Source organism: Daphnia carinata, chromosome 3 (genome assembly GCF_022539665.2).
Source record: "Daphnia carinata strain CSIRO-1 chromosome 3, CSIRO_AGI_Dcar_HiC_V3, whole genome shotgun sequence".
Classification (NCBI taxonomy): Eukaryota; Metazoa; Arthropoda; class Branchiopoda; order Diplostraca; family Daphniidae; genus Daphnia; species Daphnia carinata.
This window is the reverse complement of record NC_081333.1, coordinates 10,957,631-10,971,555: the sequence shown is the minus strand read 5'-3', so window position 1 is coordinate 10,971,555 and position 13,925 is coordinate 10,957,631. Positions and strand designations below refer to the sequence as shown.

Sequence of the window (13,925 nt, the reverse complement as noted above, 5' to 3'; positions counted from 1 at the left end):
GAGAATTCCTCTAATTTTTGACGTATGACGTGACGAGGAATGCCAGATCGCATAAAGCAATTTTTTATACAAATGAAAAACGATCGGCCCTTGATCTTTAGTTTCCTTAAGAGCAACAAAGTAGAATTTTTATGAAACAAGTACTAGAGTATAGTTGCTTATTTATTGAAAGACTATACGGCAAAGAACAAAATATACGATTGTACAACAGTTTCCGTTGATGAAACGATGGATTATCAGTTTATCACATGTGGAAATTATTTTAGTTAACTCGCTATCAAAGTTGGGTTTGGGTATATCTCTTGCGTAAGTTCGAAGTTTTAACGAGTTGTTGTTTATAAAGGTCCTCCTCTAGCTCCTCCTTCTCAACGGCACTTCCTGACGGAGCTTTCGTTGTCTCAGGAATGATGTACAAATCTTTGTTGACATCGATGAATTTGTTCGATTTTGTGCAATCCACATCGTAATACCACTCGCATACTCTTCTCTCCTGAGAATAGATTGTTCCATTCGGGCAAAGGAAAGAATCCACTAAACCTTCTTGACTGCAATAGTGCCAAACCTTTATAATAAAACAATTTCAAATTAAATCAAATACAAGGAAGCCAAAAGCTATGACTTTGGATGTTCACCTGACAGCGAGCATCTGTGTCAGCATAGTAGCCAGGAATTTTATCCGAACAACCAAAATTCGTTTTTGGAATCTCGTGATAGTTGGGATAATCTTTTCCGGCAACGCCTTTGTTGTATGCATAGAAAAATTTGGTTTAGATGACTGATGCGATAAAGAAAGGCATAGGGCTATCAGTCAGTTTACCAGGAATGGAGTTAACGTCTGTTTCTTTATCCTGTTCAGCCGCGAAAGGTTTCTGCTCCTCTTGAGATATCACAGCTGCTACACTAACAAAAACTACAAACAGTTTTTTGTTGTTGTAATGAAAATCCAAGTTTTTTCTTATCGATAATTCTAACTTTACCGAAAAATATTTGAAGGCAAACCATTCTTGTAGCTGAAGACGATGACTGGCTGGAGTATTAGAAGGCAGGAAGACTGATGATCTACGGAATTTGCAAAGGCTTTTATACGTATTTCCATATGAACCTTTCCGCCCGTAGGCAGCTTTCCATTCGATTACATCGCCGCGCTCCTCGCAATGCGGTAATAACCCCGTGTTGCTAAACTCCTTTACTGTGGTTTCTCCGATAACTAACTTGCAAAATGAGCTTTCTCCTTCAACATTTTCAGTTTACATGCTAACTATGATTTGCCGATTTGTTTTTATCGTGAAAAACAAATGAGTTCGCTCAATTTGGTTCCAATATTTAAACTTAATAACAAGTAGGGGAAAAACGGATGTGTGTTTTATGAAGTCTCGGTGATTGAACGGCGGTGAAAGTCCCGCCTTGATCTGAGTTACTTAACCGTCTTCTTTCTAATCGCCGAAAACTTTCTCCGTTTTTTTTTGCGTGCAATCAAGAATATGATTTCAAAAAGCGTCTTCATGAAAAACTCTTTCGCCAAGTCACAGGCGAAATTTCTCCGATCTAGGCTTCGGTACTACCCTCTCTCTTATGCCACCCTCGTTTTGCTCTGAAGATTTAATTTATTATTATTTTTTTTTCATTTTTCTAGTAGCTACAGTTATTGCATGTCTGTTCGCCTTTCACAAAAGAAAGTCATAAGAGAAACTAGATGGATACATACGTATAGCGTTTTGAACCTTTGAACGAACAATTTCTAGCGACAGAAATTTCGGCGTCCTTAAAGAAATTGTGTAGTTATGAAATGCAAATGCAAACACAAATGTTTGATTATTAAATAATGAAACTAAATAACAGCAACAAAACGCACAGTTGCAAACAGATTCTTCCAACAAATTTAACACTTCTTTTGAGTATAGGTCAAACAAAATCCAACATTGTTGACTTCGTCTTTTGCCTCCTTGGAGTCGGTTATGTAAGTTATTCGATCAGATGTAGCTATAAATATAAAACAGAAATACACTTGAATACAAAGTCCGTTGATCACTTGAATTTCAGAAATAAAATTGTTACTGCAAATTGGAGCGTCGCTAGTCGCATTTTTCGCCGGGTTGAGTGCAGCTCCACAATAAACAGATTCGCGGACATTTCCGCCGTTTGTACCACCCGGAATAATTAGCTGATCAGGGCAATTGGAACCACTGGTTGCACTGGTCGCGTTCTCAGCTGATTTGGTTAAAAGAAAACCTGGAACATTCTTAAACGTTTGGCAAGGTGCGAAGCAAACTCCACAATAACCCTGTTTAAGTCAAGGCGAATTAAGGACTTATTTACTAGATTCGTTAAGATAAGCTAGGGGATGCCCACCGAAGGTCTTTTGAAGCAAATGTTGTAATTCTGGTCAGCAAGTTGGCGTACAGAACCTCCATATTCCTGCTTAAAGTTGAACGATTCAATTGATCCCGCCGTTTTAGTTAAATACTGTAGGCAGTTGGCGGGAGCTAAAATTAAAAAAAAAATTTATTATTGCATCCAGAAGAATGGTTAAATAGAAGCATAAGAATGTTACAGACCAAGATCTTGAGATGAGCAAGGAATTCTCGTAATCCTCAGCTTCCAATCCTTATTTGCTGCATCAGTCAAGAAAAACCCTAGTGTGATATCGTCTTGTTCTTCATTAAATGTCAGGTAAACTAGCAGAGAAAACAGATATTATTTGTCAACCAAAAGAATTAGGAAAAAAATTTGTAGATGAAATTACGATGCTGATCAGTAAATGAATCGCCACACAGTTTTTGGCTCGGTGTAGTGCTACCAACTGCAGCGAAATAATCTTCGTCGCACATGGTCGTATTTGGATTAGGTGGAGCAAGTCGAAAATTTTCAAATTCCACCCTAAATTAGTTGTTTTCAAAAATACATTTATAATGCATCTATTAATTGATTTCATGGAGAACTTACTTGATTTGGCAGCTGCGAATACTGTTGCTGGAGGAAGTCAATCCTCCACCAATTGTTGTTCCGGCGACTCTGATACCAGGGTTGGCTGGGAACGTCAATGTGCAAGACTGCTTGCTCGACGCTCTTGATGGAGTCATCCACATCAACGGACTGCGGATTGCAGTTTCAGAGCATTTTTTAATCATAACTACTCAAAAAGAACATTACAGGAAATATGACTTTTATGTTGTGTTGCTGTGCCACTTACATGAACAGCAGACGCCAGCAGAACGGAAAAGAACAGTTCCACAATCGCCGTCTTTTATTCCGCCTTGGTTGTCACATTCAGTCTGGGAAAGGCAGGTTCCTTCATCGCCGGAGTTAGTAGTGCATTTCGTTCCCGATACGGGGAAAAGTGACGTAAACGATGGAAGGGTACCGAATGTGGGTATAGAACCGATGCCGAAGATTGACGTCGTTGTAGGTGCAGTCTGCGACTGCGGAACTCTGGCTTCTAAAAATGACAAATAATTTTATGATGTACAGTGCTTATTTTCTGTATTAGTTGCAAATAAAGTCAATGAAGATTTTAAATACGGATTTGAGCATCGGCCAGGTCAACAGGATGACTCGGTTGATAAACGGGTGAATCACCATAAGGATATTGTTCTTGATTGGGATCGAATACGTAGTAGACTGGCTCATCAAGTCTAGATTCCAGAAGATGTTTTCGATTGCATTTCCTAGTTGGAATGGCCGTCGTGTAGGCGACTGCCAATGCCACAAACGTAACGTAGTAAAATTTCATCTTGTGAGTAGTAAGATGAAGAGCCCAGACAGTACCGTGGTATTTGGAATCGGCCACTATAATACGAGAATGAAAGTGTACTGAAATTAGTTTGCTTCTTCATAAAATCTAGTTAGAAAAGATATAAAGTTTTACCAGAGCGAGACTTGGAAGTCACAAGCAACCACGTTGTCGTTTCAGACGACGCTGACACTCTGGAGAATCTTGGTCCTGTTCGGTTTTATACACCCGGCGTGAGAGACAACGTCGAAAGCATCCTGATCATGGGATGTTGAACTCGTTATTCTATGCAGCAAGAAAAACAAAAAACAAAACATACCTAGTAGGGTGGCAATAAATGAAAACAGTTTATAGGACTCATCAAATCATAAACGATTACTGTCATCGTGTCTAAGGGTAGCAATACGCAAAAAGCAATTCAACGAACAGACGACTGTGAAATCGGTCGATGCCCTGCAATATAGTTTAATAATTATACTGCGTTCGACAGTGTAGAATAATGCTTACGGCTTAGGTTTCATCCGATTGCTCCCGAAAACATCGATTGAAGGTCACAGATATTTTATGGCCATAAAATCATCCAAGGGTGACAAAAGGTAAGAATCCTCGATCCGATAGTTTAACGACCTGTACTTCCTTACTTTTCTGTCAACTGTCGTGGTGAAATTGCGTCATTCATTTGGTAATGAACAACGAGTACTTCAAGATAACGTATACGTCGGTAAGTTTTATTTTAAAGTCACTTGAATATTGAAGTTTAAGGCGAGACAGTAGCTCATTTGACCTGTATAAAGTCAAAATCGTGTGATGAAACAAGGGAATGCTAGAAAAATGCTCTAGTGCAGTCAGAAATACTTAAAGTCGGGCAATGTTAAAACCCGGCCAGATCTTCAAAAGTCCAATAAAACGGGACGCGAACAGAAATCGGAGAAAAGAAACAAAAACATGGATTAGAATGCATAACTATAAAGATTCCTTAAGGCAATTTTTCCTGTGTTGCCAGAGAGACAAACACGAGCAACGTTGTGGACGGAATACAATATGAGAAGTTGAGGACTTGAGGTCACACATATTTTTTTAAATGTCACAATAATCGAATTAAAAAGAGGGAAGATAAAATTGGGTGGGGGAGGGGTAAGGCTTACAAAAAATATTTAAATATGATGGCATAAAAATATACAAGGCTTGGGCTCAATAAATTTTTTTTTCGCAGATAGCAGGAAGGTTATAGCTGCCCTAAGGTGCCAATATCTCCGCATCACATTCCTGATTCAGCAATTCCCTCATCATCTGTTTGCAGGAAGAAAAAAAAAAGACAAACAAAACAACGAATACTCGGAATATTAAGATATTCCCTTACCTTCAAATCCTTGATTATCATGCATCTCTCTTGTAAGGATGCCACCAATCATGCCCATCGACGGATGACCAACAGAGGCAGCACCATTTGAGCCAATTGTTCCATTGACGCCATTGGCATCAACATATTCAAATCCCTGGACATGAAAGACGTAATAATATGTAACATAAAATCGTAATATCGGGCAAATACCTGAAGTACAGCTAAAATGCATTGATGAATGCATATATATTGCTGTTCCGTCTGTACCATCCAGACACGCTCGCGGCGCATTTCTTGAACCACTCCAAAAACGTCAATGTGATCTTGGCACTAAAATACCGCGAGATATTGCATGTCCAGCCCACAGGATATTCAAAAAAGAATATTTAATACCTGCATCTGTTGAATCAAGCGATCAAGGGCTATGAATGTTCCGGATCGGCCAACGCCGGCACTGCAATGAACGACGATTGGCTTGTGAGCATCGGTGGAGACACGATCACGGAATGATCGGACAAAACGAATCAACGTTGTTGGTGGATCAGGTACTCCAAAGTCCGGCCATGTGTTAAAATGAAAGTGGCGAATTATTCTGCTTGATTCACCCTAAATTTTCATAAAGGTGAGTAATGTGTAACTGTTTCATTAAAAATAACACGGAACAAATAAAACGAGACAAATTATCTTACCCTACAGACGCGGAATTCGGAGATGGACCAATCGGCGTAGTGGCTTTCATTAAGAATAGTTACCTAATATACAATAATAAAATTGGTAGTACCAGCCCAGTGCATTACACAACTAACATTATTACTTGAATGTCTCCATAATAAACGGGTTGGGTGTCAAATGGCCAATAGCGATCACATTTTTCACGACCCTTTTCTACACAACGGGTGAGCATAATAATTGCACGGGTGCCCGATTCCCAAGTCATGCGCCAGAAATCGTCGCGAGTTGAATGTAGCGGCCCTTGCGTCACTATAAACTCCCGTGGTGAATTAAAACCCTACATCGCAATCGGCAAACAATGGGCAAAAACAGTAAAACAACAATCAAAGACAAAATTCTTTCGATCACGGTACCGGAACATAGTTGGCATTGATGTAATCCGAGCCTTCTTCATCGTCTGTTGGTAACAATTTGAAACGCGAGTGGTCGTACGGCAGGATGTTGGTGAACCGGTTTTTAGGTCGATTGACTGGTAAATCAGCCGCTATACAAGGTTGGTCGCGCCCGACATGTTTCAAACAATCAAACTCCTCGGAGAAGCGGAAATCCGAATCGGCTGCCATCCGGCGGTAATGATCGGCAAAATCTTTCAGCTTGACTGGTCTCCTGTTGAGCGAATGGGTGAATGAAAAGAGAGAATATGGAACAAGAACGAACAAAGAAACAAAAAACAAACAAACAAAAAACAAAATAAACAAAAAAGGTAAAAATAGGGCGTACGTTGTTTCCAGGCCATCAGACAATGGAAGGCCATCTGGACCACGATGGTTCCCATGTTGGACTTTGCCCAAACATCCGGACGCAGCACTTCCGCTCCGACGTCCTTTTCTTCTCATTACGATCACGGTGGCAGCACCGCACAGAAGAAGTATGACAGGGATAGTTACACCAGCGATTACCGTTGAATTGTCAGGATCTTGTTATAGGACAAAGAGTTGCTTTTATTTAGATATTTTCAAAGATTTACGCAACTAATATTTACCTGTAATAACTGGGAGGCTGTACAAAGTGTCGTTATATTTGTCCTTGGCCGTAAAAGCCCGGATTTTGAATTTGTATGCAGTTCCGGGTTTGAGAGGTCCGTTGCAGTAACCAGTCAATTGTATTCTAGACTCGCAGGTTTCACTACCAACTGTGAATACCTCAGTGGTCGAATTGGTAAACGGATTGTATTGCTCAACAACCTGGATTACGCAAAGTTAGTAGACTTGTTTTCTAGGTAAACAATATTTGTTTCATACCTGATAGGGAGGCCACACGTTGTAGCTTTGAACGTCCTTCCAACGTAAGAGTAAAGGAGTTTCCAAAGTTGATATGTCTTTATTTTCGTCTTCGCTGGCAATAATGGTATATCCAATAACCTAGAGAGAACACGGTATGGTAACAATACATCCCCCACGTGCATGATGATTGATAAATATAAACCTGTCCGTTCTCGTCTGAAAAAAGTCCCTTCTTGAACTGAAGTTTCACAGTCGTTGTTGTTTTGGCTAGAATTTCTGGTACCTCTTTTTTACCAGGTTTGGGTGGAGCTACGCGAACATAATACGACAATTGGATTAAAGATATTGATTGGAAGTAAATCCTATTATCTACGGATATCTCACCCCAGATAGGCATAACTTGCTCCCATTTGGTCGAATTGCCCGACCCTATTTTCGTCTTGGCTTGGATTCGGAACAAGTACGTTTTGCCCGGGAAAAGGCCACTAATTGTGCCGGACGAGCTGCCAGGAGGAAACTCACGAGTTACAGTTGACGTCGAACCCTATTGGGTATCGTACATAAATGAATTTCATTATTCTAATTAAACCCTGTTGTTCTTATACCAGTATGCCGTATGAAACGGTAAATCCGATGAGCACACCATTTTGATCATGGCTAGGTAAGGTCCATTCGAATCTAATTTGACTTGGTTGAATTTCAACAGGTCTAAATGTCGGAACCTAGAAGGCAGCAATTGGTAATAGCGGGTAAGTTATTGTATGAATAACACTGGTGGGCTTTTCACTTTGTGGGATCTGAGCGAAAAAGCCAAATTAAAAATAAACTAATTTACCTTTTCCGGGACTGATTCCCTGGTGCTGAAGGAAGCACTCATGGGTAGCGAAATACTATTCCAAGCTGATCCATTATCACCAGATCGTGTGTAAACAGTGAAGGTATAATTCCTGTGCGGTCTGAGATTCGTAATTGTGATAAAGGTCTGTTTGGTGGATTCTGCTACTAATAAATTGTTGTAGTCTAAATATTTCAGCTAAAAAAATAAACACAGAAATGAACATTTAAAACCTAAAGAATAAAATTCAACCAAAAAAAGGGAGTGAAACCTCAAAAGAGTTCCAGTCTCCTTGTGGGGCTTTCCAAGAAAGAGTTAATTCAGTGTCACTAATATCCCTTGCACTGATAGCAGACGCCGGTTCCGGATACAGCCGCACTTGCCTTAGGACGGGATGGGAGGTAACGCCACCCGACACAGTCCATGCTGAAAATAGAACAAATCCATTAGGTAAATAAGAGAAAGTACGCACTAAAATATGTTCACGCCTACCTGAAATTTCATACAATCTGCCTGGTACGAGGTCATCAAAGATCACCTTGCGGTCGGGGTCATCAACGGTTTTTTCTTTGACGTTTGTTTTCTTTGTACTGTCAGTTAGTGAAAAGCGATACGAATTGAATCGTGAGATTGAGGACGGCGTCGGCGTATAGCTAAGCGTCAAGGAATTCGTCTCGTGCCGTTTAACGATCACGATATCGGAAGTGATTAGTGGTACTGCATAATAAGATTTAATTTAAGAGGCGGCGATAGAGGAAATAAAATTTTCTCTTTAAACTTACAAGTTCGCAAAGTAAGTAACGTTTTGTTGCTCTCCACTCCGAAAGAAATGGAGGTCATCTCGATGACATAAAGGGTGCCTGGGAATAAAGTATCGATGTACGAATGATTCGAATCACCATTGACAACCACAGAGCGTTTTTGCGGCTGGTCCGTTTGCCTCTTTCTGCGATCATCTTGCAAATTCAATGAAGGCAATATGGGATCCGATTCTGCTTGGTACCATACAAGTCGGTACATATCGACACGCCCCGGTGGTCTTTCCCAGCTCAGTGTCACATTAGTGGCATCAACCAAGGGTGTTAACCGCGCCACAGGATTTGGATCTAGAGGTACAGACCAATAACAAAACCTTCAAATTACGAATTTCAATCTTTGGACAAAGAACAGTACTCACAAAGCGTATACTGAAGTTCAATGGGCGCGGCACTTTCGACTCTGTGGCTAGCTGAATTAATCAGAAGGACATAGCGTTCGCCAGCGGTCAGTTGTTTCAGTTCTGTATCCGTACTGACGATTGAACTTAATTCGGTCCAGCTAACATTATCAGCCGTACGATAACTGCAAAAGGGAACACAATCAAAAGTTTATGTAACTACTAATTAGTGAAAATGTATGACAGACTTATACCATACCGGATAACGTAATTGGTGTAGATGGAATCCACGGGTGAGGACCACGTTAGTCGCAGAGACGACGAACTGGTGGCCGCCACACTGAAATTGCGTGGTGACCGAGGATCTAAAATATTATTCAGTGTGAATAAAAGCTGGGAATGTTTGGATAAAGAAAATACGTACAAACAGCTTGAAAGTGAGTGTTTGGCTCACTCCACAGTCCGTGGCTAACAGCGAAAACCCTGATTTGATAACTAGCACCAGGATATAGATTTTCTAGCAGAATACGCGGCTCGGTTACTTCGCGAGTTTTGGGGTCACCTATATTCCGAAATTTCTAGAACCAGTGAGCTCAAACAACTATTTTACTCGTTATACCAGTATCATTTCGGATGTAAACTACAGTATATCTATCTTGCTTAGATGTGACATCTGATTTCCAAGAGACATTCAGGCCATTGGGTACGGGAGTTAACTCTTCAATGATTGGAGATGAAGGTCCTGCATAACATCAAGAACGGTTAAAATTTAAGCTGTGATTTAAAAAAACAATAGAACGTTACGCGTGGCCTGGTAAACAGCGACAGATTCGCTTTCCATTCCAGCCATTAAGGCAATGACAGAAAGGGAATAATTTCGACCAGGTAAAAGAGAAGTCATGACCAGCTGAGTAGCAGTTGTTACTAAAACGCCACTGGTATCTGCAGCGTTTAATGCAGTCACATCTCCTGCAGAAGGAGGGTTTCCTTCCAATTCTGCTACCTCTTGATAAGCCACACGGTATGCATCTTGCTGAGAACGTACATCAGGTGACCAAGCTAGGACTAAATCCGACACTGATGTGACACCCTCGGTTCCAGGTGATGGAAGTGAAGCGGTCAAGTTTTGAACCGTAAGGGGACCTTGGTAATAAAAGACGATATTCAAAAGTTATTATTGATCATCGGTCATTTAGAAGCCTTAACTTACGTGTCGTGACATTTGCAGTAGCTGGCCAAGATGCCACATTCCCGGACAGAGTTTTGACCAAAACCGGGTAAGTTCGACCTGGTTCTAAACCCTCGTTAAATAAAGCCATACGTGGTTCATCGCGTCGAACAATGATGGGTGGCCGACCCGTCCCAACTGATACGTGATATCGATCGAACTCACTGCAGCCATAGTATTCAATCAGTTTCGTACTAAGTCTAAATCGGTATAATTATAAATACCTCATGCCCTTCGGCTCTTCCCATCTAATCTGAAAGGAATCTGAGGTGACCAGACGCCGTTCGAATGTGACATTCCTTGGCCTCAGCGGCACCGTCCGGTACTGAGCTGTAGTCGGTAATGATATTTCTCCGTTGCTGACCGTTTGAACCGAAATGTTGTAATTCCTCCCTATTAAAAACGCAGAATAAGAAAACAAGATTAGAACTATTCTTTTTTTTTTAATTACGAATGGCATCTAGCCACGAGAAACTATAAACAAACCTGGAAGCAGGCCATAAAACGGAGCTTGAGCAGGGCCAGGTGGCTCTCCTACTTTCTCGACCTCTAACGTGCTTTCTACTGCGTCCGGCGGATCAATCGACACCTGGATTAAGGAAAAATAAATTAGACACCGCAGACTTGGGACTTCGATAGTGTACTTCACCTTGTAATTTGAATAGATGCCAGCTGGATATGGTGGCTGCCACAAAACTAAAAGAGTAGTTTCGTTTCTGAACCACACGATAAACCTTCCCGGAGTATTAGGCCCTACCGTAATGTAAATTGAAAATAGTTAACGGAACACGTTCTGTAATTTAAAACTTCACAAGAAAAAATCTCACGTACGTGTTGTGAAATTTTGGACGGTAGCCACTTCACTGTCTCGGTTTTCGAACATGGAGTGCAATTCCAGCCGGTAACTGGCGCCTGGTGTCAGGTCTCGTAGCGGAAAAGGCGAGGCATCCGCCGACAGAACGAAGGTGCGGACACCAGTCAACGGTTCAGACAGAGCGTGAAGCTAAGTGAAGGAATAAATAAACACACGTAAAGCGACCGTTATTTTTGGCTAAAAAGACGGAGGAAACATTTTTTTAAAATGCGGTTTGAGGGGGAGAGAAAGTCAAACTTAAATGTATCTCAAGGCACCTTAATTTTGTATCCAGTAACTCCGCCTACGGCAGGGGGGTCCCATGTTACTTGTACCGCTTTCCGGACGCGGATAACCAGGTTTGATGGTGGTTCAGGAGCTGTTTTAAAGTCATATTACCGTTCAAAACATTTAGAACAGAGAAAACGAAGACACTTCATAGTGCTATTTAAAATGAAACCTGTGGGTAAGGTGAGAGTCCAAGCCGGCCAGGCGTTGAGCGTAGCGTTCCAGAAGAGTAGCCTAAAGTGATAATTGGTACCAGGTTGGACTCCGCGTAGTTCGATCGGCTGTAGAAGTTCTGTAGGTAGGAGTGTGTTGTTTGGCGGTGGCACTCCCTAGTATCGCATCATTTTGTTGTGGGTGAACACAAAAAGAAAGTTTTAAAAGGAAAGAAAAGGTGAGATCAATGTTTCTCTTTTTACGCACCTGGGCTGGCCAAAAATCCAAACGGTAATGGCCTGCGCCTGGAGGGACCACAGCCAATGATGCAACTTCATCGGGAAATCTGACGCTTAATGACGCCGTGCTAACGTGTTGAGCCTTTAAAAATAATGCCAATAAAAAATAATTACATGAATGTAGAAAAAAAAAATCTAAATTCCGTTTTGCCAGAACTGGCTCAGTCGCTGATCGATTGCAGTCATTAAAAAAGTGGAAAAACAAAAATGTAAAGATATTTTGGGTACATCCGGATTTTAACAGGAACGATGGTGAGAAAATCATAGCACGAGATGTAGCGCGGCGTGTGATAGCTCGAGATTTGGATTAGGGCCAATCAAAATGCGGAAAAAGAATCTCACGAGAATAAAACGGGAAGCTTTACTAAAACAAAACCGCAACGCTACTCGGCGTACCCATTTGTCACTTTATTCACGGAGCGATCCTTCTGAATCACCGGTAGACGTCGCACCCATTGGCCTACATTTCCAGTCGCCACCGATTGCCGAAGCATATCAGGTTAAAAAGTCGAATTAAGTAACACACCATGAAACTGAAGATTTTTTTAATCTATGGTGGATTCAAATGAGCTGATTGGCTCCACTGCTAGATTAATATTCACAATCATTAATTTTTAGTTGATGCAGTTGCTTTAGATCTATAATTGCCAGGTTTAGCAAGCATAGATATTAAAATTGAATATTTGCACTGACACCAGAGAACACAGTGAGTCTACTAAACTAAAAATGATGGATTATATCTCAGACAATATAATATCACTTACCAACATTAGGAATATTACAGCTGCATGTAAGCAGCTGACCACTAGGTTTGAAATGTTGGTCATTTTTAATAGAGGCCAACGTGCAGCTAGTGAACTACTAGATGGGCATTAGAGAATGATAAGATCCTTCAGATGTTCTGGCGGTCAATGCTAATTAAAAAATAAATACATTTTAATTAAGTACTATTTCATCATACACAAATGAATTTTCTATCAATCATGGGCCAACTCAGAAGCATGTATGACACACTTTCCCCATTGCAAATGAGGAAAGGCACCTGCCCTACTTCTACCTGGTTAAAAAAAAACAGTAGGATATTTACCTGAAGATAAAAAATCGCAAAGCCCCCCACATTTTTTGTTGTTGTATGATTTAATAAATAAAACGCGAACTGAAAGATATTCCACAGCCAAAAGAAGATTTCATGTAGCAAAAATATTATTTCACGTCAAAAAACCGAGAAGACTTGCAACACACTAGCACAGCGAAGGAGAGATGTTTTTCACTTGTTGAACAAACTCCATCTGGAGGGCGTGTGACCATTTACCGCTGCAGGGTAAAATATAGTCAAAAGAAATCAGTATCGGTATCGAGTTTTTTGTTCGATACATAACAAATTGAAGGTAAAAATTGTAGTAATAATAAAATAACATTACAACAGTGCTAAGACCACGTAAATAATTATATTCTAATGAATATTGCAAAATCACGAAACCTTGATGGCGTTCAACCAGATTGTAAAGATATGAAGTTGCACATTTTATTCGTAATTTCATATACCCCATTATTCCCAGTGGAAATGAGGGAAAGTGGCGTAAGCTACAAAAGGTGTGAGAACCCATTAGAGAAGCCTGAATTTCAAATTCTTAAATTTACTGCATAAACAAAAAGCGACAAGGGCATTTCTAACTGATAGAACATGTCTACAATTTTCTTAGACTCGCAACATCAGATAATATTCTGTGAAAATAACGGACATCCTAGTTTCTGTTTCGTCTTCATGATGTTCGGCCTAATCGCTCACTGATAGCGTTTGAAGAAACAATATATTTCTATTGTTACTTAATAATAACTGAAACTAAACTCATTTAAGACAATCTGGCAAGGCTAACGCCCTTGCTCAGGAATGCCGCAATATTCTCTCCTTGATTCCCCCCTGACAAATCTAGCATAGTCGAAATGCTAATTGCATTCTAAAACATTGTCATTGGAAGGTTAAATGCAATTTAGAACGGGGGGAAAACCGATAATCTTAATGTTGCTTTTAATGAAGTAATGCATTAGCATTATGGCATGGCTAACTTTTTGACTCTACAGGACG

The 13,925-nt window shown here is 40.5% G+C and overlaps 3 protein-coding genes across 3 annotated transcripts; all 3 read right to left on the bottom strand.

The window, feature by feature from the left end:
- Positions 1–144: 144 nt before the first annotated feature.
- On the bottom strand, positions 145–1,105 carry LOC130697448 (U-scoloptoxin(01)-Er1a-like). Its single transcript, XM_057520352.1, has 4 exons — positions 978–1,105; positions 818–910; positions 633–739; positions 145–562 (listed from the first exon to the last, which is right to left on the bottom strand). The coding sequence occupies exons 1-4, from the start codon at positions 1,000–1,002 to the stop codon at positions 278–280; spliced, it is 510 nt and encodes a 169-aa protein (XP_057376335.1). The 5' UTR covers positions 1,003–1,105; the 3' UTR covers positions 145–277.
- A 479-nt stretch (positions 1,106–1,584) lies between these two features.
- LOC130697444 (uncharacterized) lies at positions 1,585–4,301 on the bottom strand. Its single transcript, XM_057520347.2, has 11 exons — positions 4,238–4,301; positions 4,110–4,183; positions 3,866–4,015; positions 3,520–3,786; positions 3,191–3,436; positions 2,944–3,130; positions 2,744–2,877; positions 2,556–2,675; positions 2,350–2,483; positions 2,056–2,281; positions 1,585–1,980 (listed from the first exon to the last, which is right to left on the bottom strand). The coding sequence occupies exons 4-11, from the start codon at positions 3,728–3,730 to the stop codon at positions 1,880–1,882; spliced, it is 1,359 nt and encodes a 452-aa protein (XP_057376330.1). The 5' UTR covers positions 3,731–3,786; positions 3,866–4,015; positions 4,110–4,183; positions 4,238–4,301; the 3' UTR covers positions 1,585–1,879.
- A 140-nt stretch (positions 4,302–4,441) lies between these two features.
- Positions 4,442–13,134, bottom strand: LOC130697442 (tyrosine-protein phosphatase 10D-like). Its single transcript, XM_057520345.1, has 32 exons — positions 12,927–13,134; positions 12,604–12,753; positions 11,808–11,921; positions 11,560–11,716; positions 11,378–11,478; positions 11,078–11,249; positions 10,896–10,999; positions 10,733–10,835; positions 10,471–10,639; positions 10,229–10,410; positions 9,823–10,161; positions 9,638–9,760; positions 9,443–9,580; positions 9,278–9,383; positions 9,040–9,203; positions 8,645–8,968; positions 8,355–8,579; positions 8,134–8,288; positions 7,863–8,060; positions 7,633–7,749; positions 7,412–7,571; positions 7,230–7,336; positions 7,046–7,165; positions 6,787–6,988; positions 6,525–6,720; positions 6,158–6,410; positions 5,887–6,081; positions 5,762–5,824; positions 5,466–5,678; positions 5,283–5,402; positions 5,091–5,226; positions 4,442–5,020 (listed from the first exon to the last, which is right to left on the bottom strand). Exons 2-32 carry the CDS (start codon positions 12,664–12,666, stop codon positions 4,989–4,991), a joined length of 4,851 nt encoding a protein of 1,616 aa, XP_057376328.1. The 5' UTR covers positions 12,667–12,753; positions 12,927–13,134; the 3' UTR covers positions 4,442–4,988.
- Between the last annotated feature and the right edge of the window lie 791 nt (positions 13,135–13,925).

What these genes read in the sequence shown, in the direction of transcription:
- LOC130697448 (XM_057520352.1), bottom strand. Translation starts at nt 1,002, where the DNA reads ATGGTTTGCCTTCAAATATTTTTCG. An exon ending in AGACGTTAACTCCATTCCTG is followed by an intron (nt 740 to 817) that starts GTAAACTGACTG and finishes CATACAACAAAG; the next exon opens with GCGTTGCCGGAAAAGATTAT. An exon ending in ACACAGATGCTCGCTGTCAG is followed by an intron (nt 563 to 632) that starts GTGAACATCCAA and finishes TTTATTATAAAG; the next exon opens with GTTTGGCACTATTGCAGTCA.
- LOC130697444 (XM_057520347.2), bottom strand. Translation starts at nt 3,730, where the DNA reads ATGAAATTTTACTACGTTACGTTTGTGGCATTGGCAGTCGCCTACACG. An exon ending in TGCTGGCGTCTGCTGTTCAT is followed by an intron (nt 3,131 to 3,190) that starts GTAAGTGGCACA and finishes CTTTTTGAGTAG; the next exon opens with TTATGATTAAAAAATGCTCT. An exon ending in TTCATTTACTGATCAGCATC is followed by an intron (nt 2,676 to 2,743) that starts GTAATTTCATCT and finishes TTTCTCTGCTAG; the next exon opens with TTTACCTGACATTTAATGAA.
- LOC130697442 (XM_057520345.1), bottom strand. Translation starts at nt 12,666, where the DNA reads ATGACCAACATTTCAAACCTAGTGGTCAGCTGCTTACATGCAGCTGTA. An exon ending in GACTCTCACCTTACCCACAG is followed by an intron (nt 11,479 to 11,559) that starts GTTTCATTTTAA and finishes ACTTTAAAACAG; the next exon opens with CTCCTGAACCACCATCAAAC. An exon ending in TTTCAGACGAGAACGGACAG is followed by an intron (nt 7,166 to 7,229) that starts GTTTATATTTAT and finishes TGTTCTCTCTAG; the next exon opens with GTTATTGGATATACCATTAT.